Here is a 17873-nt window from a genome sequence, read left to right on the forward strand (position 1 = left end):
CAGTCACCAATGCGATTTCAGAGTGAAAGGAACTTCTCCTAAAAAGCTCTCTCCCAGCTAAACAACAGAGTAGACAAACCAGCTGTCGCTCCGTTCTCTCCCCCTTTTGACAAACAATAACACTTAACAGAGCTCACAAACGAACACGGAACACATAGAACATAGAACACAAATCCTACTTCCAAGTTTGTTATCTTCACTTATCCTAATCTGCAGATTTATAGTTATGTTGTTATCAATTACAAAACATCTCTATACACTCTTAAAAAAAAGTCCTCCCTGTAGGGTCATGCTATTCTAATAGTTAATGAACGTTCTCTTTTTTTAGAGGCTCATAAGGTTTTAACCTTAACTAACATATTTCCTTACAAAAGACTAAAACCCCTGTTGTCATAGCCTTAGTCGACACACAGCTGGAACTCATCAGAGACCTCTTTTTTTTTTTTTTCTCTCTCTCACACACGTAGGTTCTCCTCTCATACACACACATACACACACGAAAAGAATGGATCCGTTTATACAAAGCATGCTTACCGCCGTTCCTATTTTCCTTTATATTCCATTCTAAATTTCTGCTACCTCAGGTTGTAGACATTCCAAAAGAGAGGATTACTTCAGACAAATACTTCGTCAAATAGATTCTGAGCGGTAACATACAATTGAATATATCTTCTACAACCTGCAGTTCCCAGAACTGACTTGAGAGTTAATCTAATAACTATCAAGATTCATGGCCCATCATATTGATCGCCTTGTTTTCAAGGGCTTCCTTAAATTAACGGCGTCCTAAAAGTATACTTTTTCCTTATTTTCTAGCCTTATTCCTTCATGCCTTTCCTTGGACACTCCTTTTACTTTTATTCAAGCCAAATATCGGTGTGCCCTATCGGTGTGCCCTATAGACACTCCCCCCTTTTTGCGTTGTTCCCAACGCAAAGGAATTTAGAAAATTTAGAACGGAATTCTCATCACACAGCAAATACCAGCAAAGCGCACACATAAGTAATTTGACGGTACATCCCCTCTGCGCACACACTCTGGACTCACAAAACGACCAGCGCCCAATGTTTGTGATTAAGCTCACCTTATCTGCCGGCTTCTTGAGCGGGAGTCACTTTGTAGCCCAGGAATGGAATGCAGAGAAAAGACGTATCACGTCCCAAAAAAAACCTTGTCGCCATTAATGTGGTGAAAAAACAAACGTTGCTGATAATGCCGTGATGATAAGAAGTCCGCCGACACTGTACTTTGTTTATAAAGGTTTATTATAACAAAGAGTTTCAGCGTCAGATTTACAGATACCTGCAGATATCTGAAGAACAGCAGGACCCAATTCTGTAATTCGCTATTCTTATCTCCTCTGCTCAAGACATGGTATTTATATCCTATGTGACATAGTATGGCGTGATTTTAATACCCAATCCCTGGCTTTTCTACATATCTTCCCATATCCTTTTTCCAGGAATTTAGTAATGCTTTCCAGATGTTTCAGCAAGCAGAGCCAAGTTTCCTCTAACACACTTTTTGCAAACGTCAGCACAATCACAGACTCTAAGACACTACATATTTCCCCCCTTCGAGACTAATTAAGTCTCGAAAACAAAAAGAATAGGATTATGACAAATAACATTTTTTTTTTTTTTGAGTAACTTTAGCAATAAATCCAAATTTATGGAAAGTAAACACATGTTTATATAGACACATTTTTGTATGTAGTGTAAATACATTGTTATGGAGTGTAAATAAATTGTTATGGAGTGTAAATAAATTGTTATGGAGTGTAAGAGCGAAAAACCTGTCTGGCAGCTTTCATTCCAAATATCCATCAGTCAGTCAAGACAGGAAAATTCTCTCACGGCCCCTTTGCCCTAGGCGACCACCTAAGTACTCCAGATCAATTTATAAATCTTTATCAATACATTTTAAGCTATGATGCAATTGAATACATATGAAAACCCCAGCAAACAAAATACAATAAAAATGTCCACATTCAGGCTGGTCGACCCATCGGATCCTCCTGTGGATTCTCTCTGTCCTTGCCTAGACCCCATATCCCTAAACTTCAACGAAATAAACAAAAACATCTGAGGTCCCCACATGTACCCAACAACAGAAAACATAATTCTTCAAAAATTAATACAGAAAGAATATAACACTGGAATGTAGTCCACTACACTGCAGCTCCTCCACAGTGTCGACTTTCAATGCGATGTCGGATGATGGAATCTGAACATTTCCACACCTTCCTTGTTCCACTTCCTCCAGTCCATTCATATTGTCCATGTTTGAGTATTTGAGTCCCTCTACATATTCCCCCATATGCTTCTGGAAGAAAAGAAAAGACCAAACAGTATCTTTTGCAAAACAACACATTCAAATTAAAACATCAATATCAGCAATAATATAAGAATTCCAAAAATGATATGAATTCCATTTCCCCCCTTTGATTCATAACAATAATATAATTATCCCACAATCAGATATTCCAAATTTCCTAGAGTTATTTCAACCCTAGTTTTCATAACATTTTAGTCTGACTTTTTTCCAAATTTTTCTTTTTCTCTAATTTTTAATTTTTTTCAAAAACCATTTCACTGATTTATTCACAAAACGCTTTCCCATTTTCTGAGTATATTAAATCGGGTAATTCCCACCTGCTTATGACTTCTTTACACAAAAACTTTGCAACCGACTGAGCATCTGTTAGCTTAGTTGAACATCTTATGCCCCTCTTGGTATATGAATGTAACCAAGAATAACAGTCACACATTATTTTTCAGACAGATTGTGCACCTGCCTATGACATAGTCATTCTATTCAAGAAAATATGATTCCCAAAAATCCTACTCCTTTGTGATCTTTATCCTAATCTCCCCTCTTGCAACATTAGCTAACCCATAGCTTCCTAATTCATCATGGTTTCTCCAAAACAATAATTGATTGCTACTCTAAGGATTTTTTCTTTCATTGTCTTCAAAACACTTGCTTTCGAAAGTCCTTCAATTTATGGTTCAATCCCTTGGATTGCTTCATCTTTCAATGGATACTGATTCTTCCAAGGAGGTCTGCCTCCTGGTCGAAGTTCAACTTTCACCTCAATTGGGCTGATTTCACAAATCCAATATCAGTACTACTTTGATATCACAAACATTCTTGAACTTTTTGCAACATCTCTTCTTCCATAGATTCTCAATCCATCTTCACACTTCAAACAGATTCATTTATCATCCGTACAGCTTATGACTCTCCTTGTCCTTGAGCCAAAATCATCATTTTCAGAAATCGCTGATCTTCACTCCTCCAAATCCTTCTCCTAATTAGTTGATTTGACATAGTGAGATGTGTAACCTCTTCAGGCTGAACACAGATTAAAGCCTTTCTGCTATCCATCATCACTTCCCATAGTCCATTGTTTATTTTCACTTCAATTGTTTGATCTTTTTCCCTAACTGGTGCTACCAGCTGAAACTCCCCCCTTTCGGATCTTCTGGGCACTTCTAGAATCCTTGCTCCTTTCCCCTAAAGGGTTCACCTGTCCTCCAGATGATCTTCACTTGCTCCTGTATCTTCCTCTGAAATTCTTTCTTTCCAGAAACTATCTATGGATATGAAACAACTTGTACCACTAGTTGTGGCTGGTACAGTTGCATTTGACCTTGTTCAATTGAAGCTGTAGCAGTGATTGTTGATTTGGTTTACACTGATTCTGCATAACCAAAGCTTTTCTTCTCCTTCTTATTCTCCACCAGTTGTATTTGATTGAGTTTTCTGAGAGTTTCTTGGTCCTGTTCTTTCTGGTTGTGTTCCTTTTTCCGGTACAGATCCACTTGATGGGCTATATGATCTGTATAGACACCTTTTGTCATGCTCCCAAGTCCAACCACCTCTGCCAGTTTGCTCCTTACCGGTAAGGGCAGTCCCATCTGTAGTTTAGCTCTCAAGATTGACTGCTCAATTTGACTCACATCTGGATCATTTCCGGTAATATTTCTCCACACTTGATGAACTCTTGACACGTAGGCTCTCGGATTTTCTTGTTGTCCTAGTGGGTCAATCAGAATGTTGTCAGGATGCACATTTGTTGGAAACGTATCTCTCAGTGCTCTCCACAGCCGATTTCTACTTGCAGCCAACAATTCAGGGTCGTTCACTGCAGTCCCCACATATCTATGAAGTCCAGCTCTCTGAAAAATTTCTTCCATGCCTGGAATCCCAAGGAGATTAGCCAAAAGTCTCTTAATGTCTCCTATGGCAGACTGTGTTCCCACCGTAATTTCTTCCAACTTTGAAATCCAAGGATATGCTCCATCTTGAAGAGTAGGCAGCTTCTCAAGTATATCTGACATATCAGTATTCTGCAAAGGCTTATATTCTAGGTTTTGTCCTCGAATGATCACCGGCATAATTTTCTTACTAGTGCCCTCTTTCCTTGGCCTCAATGTATATTTCTTCTCAGATTCTTGGGATTCTTTTCTCCGCAGCTTATTTTTCTTTATCTTCAGTTTCTGGAGTTGTTCCTCCAGTTCTTTTACTTCTTCTAAATTACTGGCCTTATACAGGTATGATACGCATCGGTCTATATCTCTTTCTATTTCTTCTGTGCTAGTCATTGTAGGATAAAATCCTCTTGAATATGAAGCACCTTTAATCTCAAAATCTTCATTGTTGTCTCCATCTTCATTTTCATCAGAACTCGAATTACTTGTATTCTTCTTCTTCCAACTTCCATCACCCCTTCTTTCCGCTCTGGCCAACCTCTGTCTGATGACAGGGTCATATCCACCCATGATCTCTTCTGAATCACTCTGATCATCATCATCATCATCATCATCATCATCATCATCAAGTTCCATCCTCCTGCACCTCACTCTACCCTTAGTTTCCAGACATCTCGTTTTCTTCCTACTTTTGGAGTTTGGATTCATCTTTATGGTCGTTTCTGCTTGTCCTCTCTCTAATATTCGTTCATCTTCATCTCTGATGCAATAGTCACCCTCCTGAATGATCACTGGAAGCTGAGGATAAACATCCTTAAACTTGGCTTCTTTCTCATAAGGTGGGGGTGTTTTTGCTGAATCCATATGTGAGAAAGGTGTATTGACTTCTGCCATTAGTTTTTCTGTCACCTTCACCTCTTTTGCCATTTTCTCTGTACCTCTGTCTCTCTTATCTTTTGTATCTTTTATCAGTTTTTGTCCTTCATTTTCAAACAGCTTAAGAACACCCAGCTCTCTTTGTCTCTTTTCTTTACGTTGTTGTCCTTTTTTTCCCCCTTCTTTTGATCTGCCTTATACGTGGATACAAGCACTTGCATTATCTTGATGACGTCTGGGTTAAGAGTCCCTTCCACTGGCCATGGTTGTTCAATGTCAGGCCAACGTTTATTCAATTTTTCGGATAATCTTGCTATACCATTAACTAGAGGATTACTATTCTGTACTACATCAAGAGGAGTAATTGCTTTTGTAGTTTTGATGTCCTTTTTCCCCATTGTAACGACTCTGTTATATGTTTCCCTCTTTTTTTTCTTTTTTTTTATTTAATTAAAATTAATTAATTAATCAATCAATTAAATAATTAGTCAATATATCAATTAATTTTATTAATTGTATTTTACCAAATTATTGATTAGTGGCAATCTTACCACATCTGATCGGGAAAAGTAAAGGAAAGTAGTCAACTTCAGAGCAATCCAAAAAGAAAAGACCTGTAATCCAGCAACACTACAGCACTCACAAACCAATTGCTTATTAATCACCCAATTACCTTAATTTTACAGAATAATGTCAATGCTGGATTTCCAACACAACTCTAATCAAAACAAGTCATTCACAAAAACTCTAATGTGCAATTATCAATTACATAAATTCATCAGTCTGTTGCCAAGTTCCTGCGAAATGGTCACAACATGAAATATTCTATGTATACACAATGTATGTATTATATCCTGTAAGGGAAAGTAGGTTTTGTGGATAAGAACAGTACTGGCCTTGATTGGACTGGGTTGTTGTCGCTGATGTACTGGTCAGCACCTCCTCTCTCTCTCTCTCTCTCTCTCTCTGTCTCCTCCTTCTCGTCTCTCATATGACAGAAAAACAAAAGGAACAGACAACAATTTAGTATTTTATGCATACTTATATTCACAATTACTCTAAGAAATAAGCAAACAGCTTAACTCAGGAATATTATAAATAGCTCAATAACATTTTATTTTATTTATTTATTTTATTATTATTATTTTTAATCCGTCAATATATCTCTCATTCACCAACTCGACCGATATCAACCAAACAGTTTCACAGTCAAGCAACAGTTAATTCAACAAGCAGAACATTTCACTTGTGTGCAAGATTCCCCCCTCCCTTTTTTTTGTCTGCTCTGAGACTGCCTCTCCCAGCAGTTCAGTGCAGGGGAGTGGCACATCTGTTGTACGTAACTCTAAACTCATAAAATCCCACGCGTGCGCAGTTCAGTCACCAATGCGATTTCAGAGTGAAAGGAACTTCTCCTAAAAAGCTCTCTCCCAGCTAAACAACAGAGTAGACAAACCAGCTGTCGCTCCGTTCTCTCCCCCTTTTGACAAACAATAACACTTAACAGAGCTCACAAACGAACACGGAACACATAGAACATAGAACACAAATCCTACTTCCAAGTTTGTTATCTTCACTTATCCTAATCTGCAGATTTATAGTTATGTTGTTATCAATTACAAAACATCTCTATACACTCTTAGAAAAAAAGTCCTCCCTGTAGGGTCATGCTATTCTAATAGTTAATGAACGTTCTCTTTTTTTAGAGGCTCATAAGGTTTTAACCTTAACTAACATATTTCCTTACAAAAGACTAAAACCCCTGTTGTCATAGCCTTAGTCGACACACAGCTGGAACTCATCAGAGACCTCTTTTTTTTTTTTTCTCTCTCTCACACACGTAGGTTCTCCTCTCATACACACACATACACACACGAAAAGAATGGATCCGTTTATACAAAGCATGCTTACCGCCGTTCTATTTTCCTTTATATTCCATTCTAAATTTCTGCTACCTCAGGTTGTAGACATTCAAAAGAGAGGATTACTTCAGACAAATACTTCGTCAAATAGATTCTGAGCGGTAACATACAATTGAATATATCTTCTACAACCTGCAGTTCCCAGAACTGACTTGAGAGTTAATCTAATAACTATCAAGATTCATGGCCCATCATATTGATCGCCTTGTTTTCAAGGGCTTCCTTAAATTAACGGCGTCCTAAAAGTATACTTTTTCCTTATTTTCTAGCCTTATTCCTTCATGCCTTTCCTTGGACACTCCTTTTACTTTTATTCAAGCCAAATATCGGTGTGCCCTATCGGTGTGCCCTATAGACACTCCCCCCTTTTTGCGTTGTTCCCAACGCAAAGGAATTTAGAAAATTTAGAACGGAATTCTCATCACACAGCAAATACCAGCAAAGCGCACACATAAGTAATTTGACGGTACATCCCCTCTGCGCACACACTCTGGACTCACAAAACGACCAGCGCCCAATGTTTGTGATTAAGCTCACCTTATCTGCCGGCTTCTTGAGCGGGAGTCACTTTGTAGCCCAGGAATGGAATGCAGAGAAAAGACGTATCACGTCCCCAAAAAAAACCTTGTCGCCATTAATGTGGTGAAAAAACAAACGTTGCTGATAATGCCGTGATGATAAGAAGTCCGCCCGACACTGTACTTTGTTTATAAAGGTTTATTATAACAAAGAGTTTCAGCGTCAGATTTACAGATACCTGCAGATATCTGAAGAACAGCAGGACCCAATTCTGTAATTCGCTATTCTTATCTCCTCTGCTCAAGACATGGTATTTATATCCTATGTGACATAGTATGGCGTGATTTTAATACCCAATCCCTGGCTTTTCTACATATCTTCCCATATCCTTTTTTCCAGGAATTTAGTAATGCTTTCCAGATGTTTCAGCAAGCAGAGCCAAGTTTCCTCTAACACACTTTTTGCAAACGTCAGCACAATCACAGACTCTAAGACACTACACAGTTCTATTTTTGTTTCATCAGACCAGAGGACATTTCTCAAAAAAGTACGATCTTTGTCCCCATGTGCAGTTGCAAACTGTAGTCTGGCTTTTTTATGGCGGTTTTGGAGCAGTGGCTTCTTCCTTGCTGAGCGGCCTTTCAGGTTATGTCGATATAGGACTCTTTTTACCGTGGATATAGATACTTTGGTACCTGTTTCTGCCAGCATCTTCACAAGATCCTTTGCTGTTGTTCTGGGATTGATTTGCACTTTTCGCACCAAAGTACATTCATCTCTAGTAGACAGAATGCGTCTCATTCCTGAGCGGTATGACGACTGCGTGGTCCCATGGTGTTTATACTTGCATACTATTGTTTGTACAGTTGAACGTGGTACCTTCAGGCATTTGGAAATTGTTCCCAAGGATGAACCAGACTTGTGGAGGTCTACAATTTGTTTTCTGAGGTCTTGGCTGATTTATTTTGATCTTCCCATGATGTCAAGCAAAGAGGCACTGAGGTTGAAGGTAGGCCTTGAAATACATCCACAGGTACACCTCCAATTGACTCAAATTATGTCAATTAGTCTATCAGAAGCTACTAAAGCTATGACATCATTTTCAGGTATTTTCCAAGCTGTTTAAAGGCACAGTCAACTTAATGTATGTAAACTTCTGACCCACTGGAATTGTGATACAGTGAATTATAAGTGAAATAATCTGTCTGTAAACAATTGTTGGAAAAATTACTTGTGTCATGCACAAGGTAGATGTCCTAACCGACTTGCCAAAACTATAGTTTGTTAACAAGAAATTTGTGGAGTGGTTGAAAAACAAGTTTTAATGACTCCAACCTAAGTGTATGTAAACTTCCGACTTCAACTGTATATCAGTCAGCAAAGTTCATAAAGGTGTATGGCTTGGCGGAAGAGATACAGTGAGGGAAAAAAGTATTTGATCCCCTGCTGATTTTGTACGTTTGCCCACTGACAAAGAAATGATCAGTCTATAATTTTAATGGTAGGTTTATTTGAATAGAGAGAGACAGAATAACAACAAAAAAATCCAGAAAAACACGTCAAAAATGTTATAAATTGATTTGCATTTTAATGAGGGAAATAAGTATTTGACCCCCTCTCAATCAGAAAGATCTCTGGCTCCCAGGTGTCTTTTATACAGGTAACGAGCTGAGATTAGGAGCACACTCTTAAAGGGAGTGCTCCTAATCTTAGCTTGTTACCTGTATAAAAGACACCTGTCCACAGAAGCAATCAATCAATCAGATTCCAAACTCTCCACCATGGCCAAGACCATAGAGCTCTCCAAGGATGTCAGGGACAAGATTGTAGACCTACACAAGGCTGGAATGGGCTACAAGACCATCGCCAAGCAGCTTGGTGAGATGGTGACAACAGTTGGTGCGATTATTCGCAAATGGAAGAAACACAACAGAACTGTCAATCTCCCTCGGCCTGGGGCTCCATGTAAGATCTCACCTCGTGGAGTTGCAATGATCATGAGAACGGTGAGGAATCAGCCCAGAACTACACGGGAGGAGCTTGTCAATGATCTCAAGGCAGCTGGGACCATAGTCACCAAGAAAACAATTGGTAGCACACTACGCCGTGACAGACTGATATCCTGCTGCGCCCGCAAGGTCCCCCTGCTCAAGAAAGCACATATACATGCCTGTCTGATGTTTTCCAATGAACATCTGAATGATTCAGAGAACTGGGTGAAAGTGTTGTGGTCAGATGAGACCAAAATGGAGCTCTTTGGCATCAACTCAACTCGCCATGTTTGGAGGAGGAGGAATGCTGCCTATGACCCCAAGAACACCATCCCCACCGTCAAACATGGAGGTGGAAACATTATGCTTTGGGGGGGGGGGGGGTTTCTGCTAAGGGGACAGGACAACTTCACCGCATCAAAGGGACGATGGACGGGGCCATGTACCATCAAATCTTGGGTGAGAACCTCCTTCCCTCAGCCAGGGTATTGAAAATGGGTCGTGGATGGGTATTCCAGCATGACAATGACCCAAAACACACGGCCAAGGCAACAAAGGAGTGGCTCAAGAAGAAGCACATTAAGGTCCTGGAGTGGCCTAGCCAGTCTCCAGACCGTAATCCCATAGAACATCTGTGGAGGGAGCTGAAGGTTCAAGTTGCCAAACGTCAGGCTCGAAACCTTAATGACTTGGAGAAGATCTGCAAAGAGGAGTGGGACAAAATCCCTCCTGAGATGTGTGCAAACCTGGTGGCCAACTACAAGAAACGTCTGACCTTTGTGATTGCCAACAAGGGCTTTGCCATCAAGTACTAAGTCATGTTTTGCAGAGGGGTCAAATACTTACAGTGGGGAAAAAAAGTATTTAGTCAGCCACCAATTGTGCAAGTTCTCCCACTTAAAAAGATGAGAGAGGCCTGTAATTTTCATCATAGGTACACGTCAACTATGACAGACAAATTGAGAAAAAAAAATCCAGAAAATCCCATTGTAGGATTTTTAATGAATTTATTTGCAAATTATGGTGGAAAATAAGTATTTGGTCACCTACAAACAAGCAAGATTTCTGGCTCTCACAGACCTGTAACTTCTTCTTTAAGAGGCTCCTCTGTCCTCCACTCGTTACCTGTATTAATGGCACCTGTTTGAACTTGTTATCAGTATAAAAGACACCTGTCCACAACCTCAAACAGTCACACTCCAAACTCCACAATGGCCAAGACCAAAGAGCTGTCAAAGGACACCAGAAACAAAATTGTAGACCTGCACCAGGCTGGGAAGACTGAATCTGCAATAGGTAAGCAGCTTGGTTTGAAGAAATCAACTGTGGGAGCAATTATTAGGAAATGGAAGACATACAAGACCACTGATAATCTCCCTCGATCTGGGGCTCCACGCAAGATCTCACCCCGTGGGGTCAAAATGATCACAAGAACGGTGAGCAAAAATCCCAGAACCACACGGGGGGACCTAGTGAATGACCTGCAGAGAGCTGGGAACAAAGTAACAAAGCCTACCATCAGTAACACACTACGCCGCCAGGGACTCAAATCCTGCAGTGCCAGACGTGTCCCCCTGCTTAAGCCAGTACATGTCCAGGCCCGTCTGAAGTGCATTTGGATGATCCAGAAGAGGATTGGGAGAATGTCATATGGTCAGATGAAACCAAAATATAACTTTTTGGTAAAAACTCAACTCGTCATGTTTGGAGGACAAAGAATGCTGAGTTGCATCCAAAGAACACCATACCTACTGTGAAGCATGGGGGTGGAAACATCATGCTTTGGGGCTGTTTTTCTGCAAAGGGACCAGGACGACTGATCCGTGTAAAGGAAAGAATGAATGGGGCCATGTATCGTGAGATTTTGAGTGAAACCCTCCTTCCATCAGCAAGGGCATTGAAGATGAAACGTGGCTGGGTCTTTCAGCATGACAATGATCCCAAACACACCGCCCGGGCAACGAAGGAGTGGCTTCGTAAGAAGCATTTCAAGGTCCTGGAGTGGCCTAGCCAGTCTCCAGATCTCAACCCCATAGAAAATCTTTGGAGGGAGTTGAAAGTCTGTGTTGCCCAGCGACAGCCCCAAAACATCACTGCTCTAGAGGAGATCTGCATGGAGGAATGGGCCAAAATACCAGCAACAGTGTGTGAAAACCTTGTGAAGACTTACAGAAAACGTTTGACCTGTGTCATTGCCAACAAAGGGTATATAACAAAAGTATTGAGAAACTTTTGTTATTGACCAAATATTTATTTTCCACCATCATATGCCAATAAATTCATAAAAAATCCTACAATGTGATTTTCTGGAAATTTTTTTCTCATTTTGTCTGTCATAGTTGACGTGTACCTATGATGAAAATTACAGGCCTCTCTCATCTTTTTAAGTGGGAGAACTTGCACAATTGGTGGCTGACTAAATACTTTTTTTCCCCACTGTATTTCCCTCATTAAAATGTAAATCAATTTATAACATTTTTGACATGCATTTTTATGGATTTTGTTGTTGTTATTCTGTCTCTCACTGTTCAAATAAACCTACCATTAAAATTATAGACTGATAATTTCTTTGTCCGTGGGCAAACGTACAAAATCAGCAGGGGATCAAATACTTTTTTCCCTCACTGTATAGGAGATAAGGAATATTACATTATAAATAAATAGATAGGACATTATTTTATCAGACTGATGAGGAAATACAGTTAGTACTGAATACATACAGAGATGAGCAGTATTACTGGTAGGCCTACATGTATTTCAAATATGTATTTTGTAATTTGTATTACACTGGGCTGAACTACACTACAATGTATTTTATAACAAGATACTTTCGAGAGCTGTAATTTGTATTTTGAAAATACAAAAGTACTTTATTATACCATTATTTTTTTTCATAAATGTTCACATTTGTGGCCCCCTTGTTGCCCCCTTTCACCCTGCAGAAATCTGATGGGACTATGGTGTGATAAGAGTGTCTGCTAAATTAACTATAATAAATATACACTACCAGTCAAAGGTTTAGACACACCTACTCATTCAAGGGTTTTTCTTAATTTTTTACTATTTTTTACATTATAGTGAAGACATCAAATAACACACATGGGATCATGTAGTAACCAAAAAAAGTGTTAAACAAATCAAAATATATGTTATATTTGAGATTCTTCAAATAGCCACCCTTTGCCTTGATGACAGCTTTGCACACTCTTGGCATTCTCTCAACCAGCTTCATGGGGTAGTCAACTGGAATGCATTTCAATTAACAAGTGTGCCTTCTTAAAAGTTAATTTGTGGAATTTCTTTCCTTCTTAATGCTTTTGAACAAATCAGTTGTGTTGTGACAAGGTGGCCCTATTTGCTAAAAGACCAAGTCCATATTATGGCAAGAACAGCTCAAATAAGTAAAGAGAAACAACAGTCCATCATTACTTTAAGACATGAAGGTCAGTCAATACGGAAAATGTCAAGAACTTTGAAAGTTTCTTCAAGTGCAGTCGCAAAAACCATGAAGCGCTATGATGAAACTGGCTCTCATGAGGACCGCCACAGGAATGGAAGAACCAGAGTTACCTCTGCTGCAGAGGATACGTTTATTAGATTTACCAGCCTCAGAAATTGCAGCCCAAATAAACGCTTCACAGAGTTCAAGTAACAGACACATCTCAACATCAACTGTTCAGAGGAGACTGTGTGAATCAGGCCTTCATAGTCGAATTGCTGCAAAGAAACACGAGCAATGGACATTAGACCGGTGGAAATTTGTCCTTTGGTCTGGAGTCCAAATTTGAGATTTTTGATTCCAACCGCCGTGGCTTTGTGAGACGCGTGTGGGTGAACACATGATCTCTGCATGTGTAGTTCCCACCGTAAAGCTTGGAGGAGGAGGTTTTATGGTGTGGGGGTGCTTTGCTGGTGATACTGTCTATGATTTATTTAGAATTCAAGGCACACTTAGCCAGCATGGCTACCACAGCATTCTGCAGTGATACGCCATCCCATCTGGTTTGCGCTTAGTGGGACTATCATTTGTTTTTCAAAAGGACAATGACCCAACACACCTCCAGGCTGTGTAAGGGCTATTTTATCAAGAAGGAGAGTGATGGAGTGCTGCATCAGATGACCTGGTCTCCACAATCCCCCGATTTCAACCCAATTGAGATGGTTTGGGATGAGTCGGACTGCAGAGTAAAGGAAAAGCAACCAACAAGTGCTCAGCATATGTGGGAACTCCTTCAAGACTTTTTGAAAAGCATTCCAGGTGAAGCTGGTTGAGAGAATGCCAAGAGTGTGCAAAGCTGTCATAAACAGTGTTGCCAACTCCTCAGTAAGGAAAGTAGCTATTGGCTGTCCTAAAAGTAGCTAGAAGTCGCTAAATGATGTCATCACCTATTTTGCATAATTTACCATGTGCATGTAATTGTGATGGACGCTGTAGGAGAGAGGAATAACGTTGTGGGAGAGACAAAAAGTGATTAAAAAACACCCAAAATATGTTTAGAACTACAAATGAACTTTCTTCTGTCGATTCTTGTTTTTTTTTACGTCACAATTCCAACCCTCCTCCTTTATCCGGGCTTGGGACCGGCAAAAGTGACCCAAAAGAGACACTCTGGCGGAGTTATTTCGTTTTTTGTATTTTTTGTATTTTTTATTAATTATTTTTTTTCTTAAGTTTGTTTTAGTTTTTAACCTTATGGTCCACTTAGGAACCTACAACAAGTCACAGTAAAACATGAACATTTTTAACCATAACATTTAAAAAAAATTTTTGTATACAATCTACATTAACAATCTAAATGGACCAAAAAGAGACAATAGAAAAAACTGTCAATGGCAATGTGAGAAAATGATGGTAACTAGTCTGGCCCTAATTCATTTTTTTTTACCCCCCTCCACACACATACAGGCTGTGCTGGCTCACAGAAAGAGTGGGTCATCATCATTTTGGTCAAGGCTCTCTATGGTAGGTTCAGCAACTGATATGTGCATGTGTTTGTACCAGGACCCAGGAGGATCAAATCTAATCTTATCTCGTGTTCACTCCACAGATGCAGGCTGGGGTCAGGGCCTCTATTCAGACAGACTCAACACAATTTGGCTCACCATGGAAATATGAACACTATGACAGGCTTTTAGGAATTTGTAAAACGCACACACACATGCATTATTTTCCTTAATTAGTGATACTTAAAATGTAGGGGAGGTGGCTCATTCTAATATTTTGGGGTGTGGTTTGTTCGCAGCTCTTTATGTGCAACTGTGAGTGAGAGCATCATTCCTGTTTATCTAATCTGTTGTGTTATGCTATTACATGTTATATATGACTATGGTCAGTGAAGGTGTCTTGTGAAACACTTATGTATGGCCTTGTGGCAGTTGAGAACTGATGACTAAGTCAGTAGTTCTCAATTCTCTCCTCAGGGACCCCCAGCCGTTCCAGAGCTAGCAAAGAGCTAGCACACCTGATCAACTTGTTAATAAACACAATAATAAAACCTATGGAATTTTTATAATATAATATGGCTATTAAACCAGAATAAAAAGCCCTGTATGTTTCTACAAAGAACCTTTGAGATTGAGAAATGTTCTTTATTGATCCATTCTCCATAAAGGTTCTATAAAGAAAACATTAAAAAGGGTTATATATAGCCCCAAAAAGGTTTGTAATCATAGCGGAACCCATTTTTGGTGATATATAGAAAACATTTTAATGGTTCTTTATATAATCTTAGGAAAGGGTTCTTTCTTGCAGGGTTTCCCAAACTTGGTCCTGAAAAACATTCAGAGATTTGATTTTCATTATTTTCAGTCCGACAATCAGAGTTGGCAAAGGGGTCTAGAATACCACAAAATGAAATTCTCAGGATCCCATCAGAATAACTCCACATTTTTCTCATTAGGAGATTCAGCAGCTGGATCTATCTTATAATATGTAGGCTATATATCACCCTTTCACAATAAACATTTGACATAGACAACATACTGTATCAAAGGGACACATACACGGGAGCGCGCTTTGTTTACTGGCTATTGCGGACGCGCACCACTAAATTAACCTCCTTCATAGAATTGTGCTCTCCTCTTCCGCATGCATCCCGGTCTTGGAGGAGTCCTCGCCTCGTTAGTTAGCGCTGCCTTTTAAAGCAAACGGGCGCTCACTTCCAATCGTCATTCAGTCGGAATACGGGACACGGTGAAGGAGTACTACTGTGTCGTCCAACCATCCCTCTCGTTCTTTCCCGGTTATTAATAGATAGCAAGCTAGCTACCCCCTGTAGCTGTTGTTATTTTGTATTTGTAATTTACCGTTAAACGGTTAGTCAACTAGCCCAGTCATGTACCGGTACTTCGGGGAGTTGTTATCCCGCGGGGCGGGCAGTGCCCTGGCCTCGGGGTGCGTGGACTCTGCTCTCCCAGCATCGGCTGCTCTCATGCGGGTCCGACAGTATAGCGAGCAGCCCGACGACCCCAACTTCTTTCGCATGGTGGAGGGTTTCTTCGACCGTGGAGCTGCCATCGTTGAGGACAAGCTTGTGGAGGACCTAAAGAGCAGGGAGACCCCCGAACAGAAGACGAAACGAGTAAAGGGGATTCTCCGGATCATCAAGCCATGCAACCACGTCCTCAGCGTCTCTTTCCCCATCAAGAGGGACAACGGAGAGTGGGAGGTAGTGGAGGGCTACCGCGCTCAGCACAGCCAGCACAGGACGCCCTGCAAGGGTGGTAAGATACAGCCAAGCGCCGCTTCCTGGTTCTCAACTCTTCTTCAAGTGGTTGTGCGGTTTGACAGCTAGCTTGTTGCTAGGCTAGCTAGCTAGGTAGGTAGCTAACCGTTATCTACTTTAGCTATCCCATTGCTCAGCTGTGAGAACAGCTTCACTGACTCTCTCTTAGCTAACGGTAGCTATGAGTGAAGCAGATAATGCAAGATACGTCTCCTACATAGGCTTAATTTAACAACAACACTGGTCTGGATATGGAATATGGTTATTTCTTTCGACAGCATGTAACGTTAGCTAGCTAGCTAGTTAGCTAGCTCAGTTCTCTGTGCCTGTCATGGCTATGCCATGCAGGGAGTGTAGCTATGCAACACTGGATGAATGACCTTCCCACCTAGTGTGGCTGCCTGGAGCTAGGTGTCATACAGTAACAGGAGCTAGCTGACATAGCTAGCTAGTATAGTCCCCTGATCAGCTTTAGGACACCGGGCTATCAGGTCTTATCAGCGAGTCATACTACTGTTGTTTTCAAGATAGCTCTGATCAATGCATTCTCCCAGTAACTAGAAGCTAGATACAAACATGTATACTGACAGTTGTTGATTAGCCAGCTCTATCATAGTCCTTGTGTAGGCACTAAAAGACAGAGTTAGCAATAATAGCCAATGATGGGTTAATATCATTGGCTATAACACAGGTTATTGTATTGAGTGTGGTGTGTGTGTAATTAGTGTGAGCTGAGATGTGGTGGCTAGAGAAGCTGATAATGTGATAATTTGGCATTTCTACTGACACCAGGTGCCATTTCACTGGGCAAGCCCTGCACTGGCACCCCTCTACCACCCTCAACACATGCTGCCAGCTGCCCCATATATCAACCTTCTAGGACATAGTACACACACACACACACACACACACATACACACACACACACACAACAGTGAATGGCAAGTGTAGTGGGTATTCCCCGCCAGCCTATAGGTGTGTGTGGGTGAGTGAAAGGACATGGAGCAGGGAGTGAACCAGCCGATGTGCTCTCTGTTGTGGCAGAGGTCAGATGTGAGAAGGAGGGGCTGGGAGGTAGGGCAAGGCTGCAGGGTGTGTGTGTGTGTGGTAGAAGGAGTGGGGCTCTGTGGTTCAGGGTTCAAGGCAGAGAATTGTGGGCTGGTGCAGCTCTGCATTTTGGGTGATTTGTGTGGTTAGGACCAGGATGAGTTACAGTGCGGGGGGAGGGAAAGGGAGAGGGGGAGAAACGGTTGTTTGAAGAGGAGTGAAGGAGTGAAGGAGGGGATGGGGTGGTAATGTACCCAGGCGCTCCTATTCGTCAGCATTGTGATAGGAGAAGGGAAGAGTGTTCACTAAGCATAGCTTACTTTATTCAGCTCATCCAGTGAGTTTTCTCTTTTTGTGCCAACTGGTCCTAAGGTGCAAAGTCTGCAAAAACACCACCTACCCAGGGTTCTAGGCAGCTGAATCAAGTGCACCTAGCGACAGACAGACAGACCGACAGAGGGTATATTTGAACTCTGGAGGGGACAATAGTTGTGTGTTAATACGTTATAGACATTCTGATTGGTGCATAGTCCCCTGTAGCTCAGTTGGTAGAGCATGGCGCTTGCAACGCCAGGG

The 17873-nt window shown here is 40.9% G+C and overlaps 1 protein-coding gene across 1 annotated transcript in view; it reads left to right on the plus strand.

Annotated features, from left to right (window-relative positions):
• The first annotated feature begins 15587 nt into the window (after positions 1-15587).
• Positions 15588-17873, plus strand: part of LOC121547373 (glutamate dehydrogenase, mitochondrial-like) — a 43534-nt gene continuing 41248 nt past the window's right edge. Inside the window, exon 1 of the mRNA XM_045209875.1 lies at positions 15588-16248. Within this exon, the coding sequence (XP_045065810.1) occupies positions 15861-16248 (388 nt within the window). The 5' untranslated portion in view covers positions 15588-15860. The remainder of the gene's footprint in view (positions 16249-17873) is intronic.

The sequence above is a fragment of the Coregonus clupeaformis genome, chromosome 31, assembly GCF_020615455.1.
Source record: "Coregonus clupeaformis isolate EN_2021a chromosome 31, ASM2061545v1, whole genome shotgun sequence".
Lineage (NCBI taxonomy): Eukaryota > Metazoa > Chordata > Actinopteri > Salmoniformes > Salmonidae > Coregonus > Coregonus clupeaformis.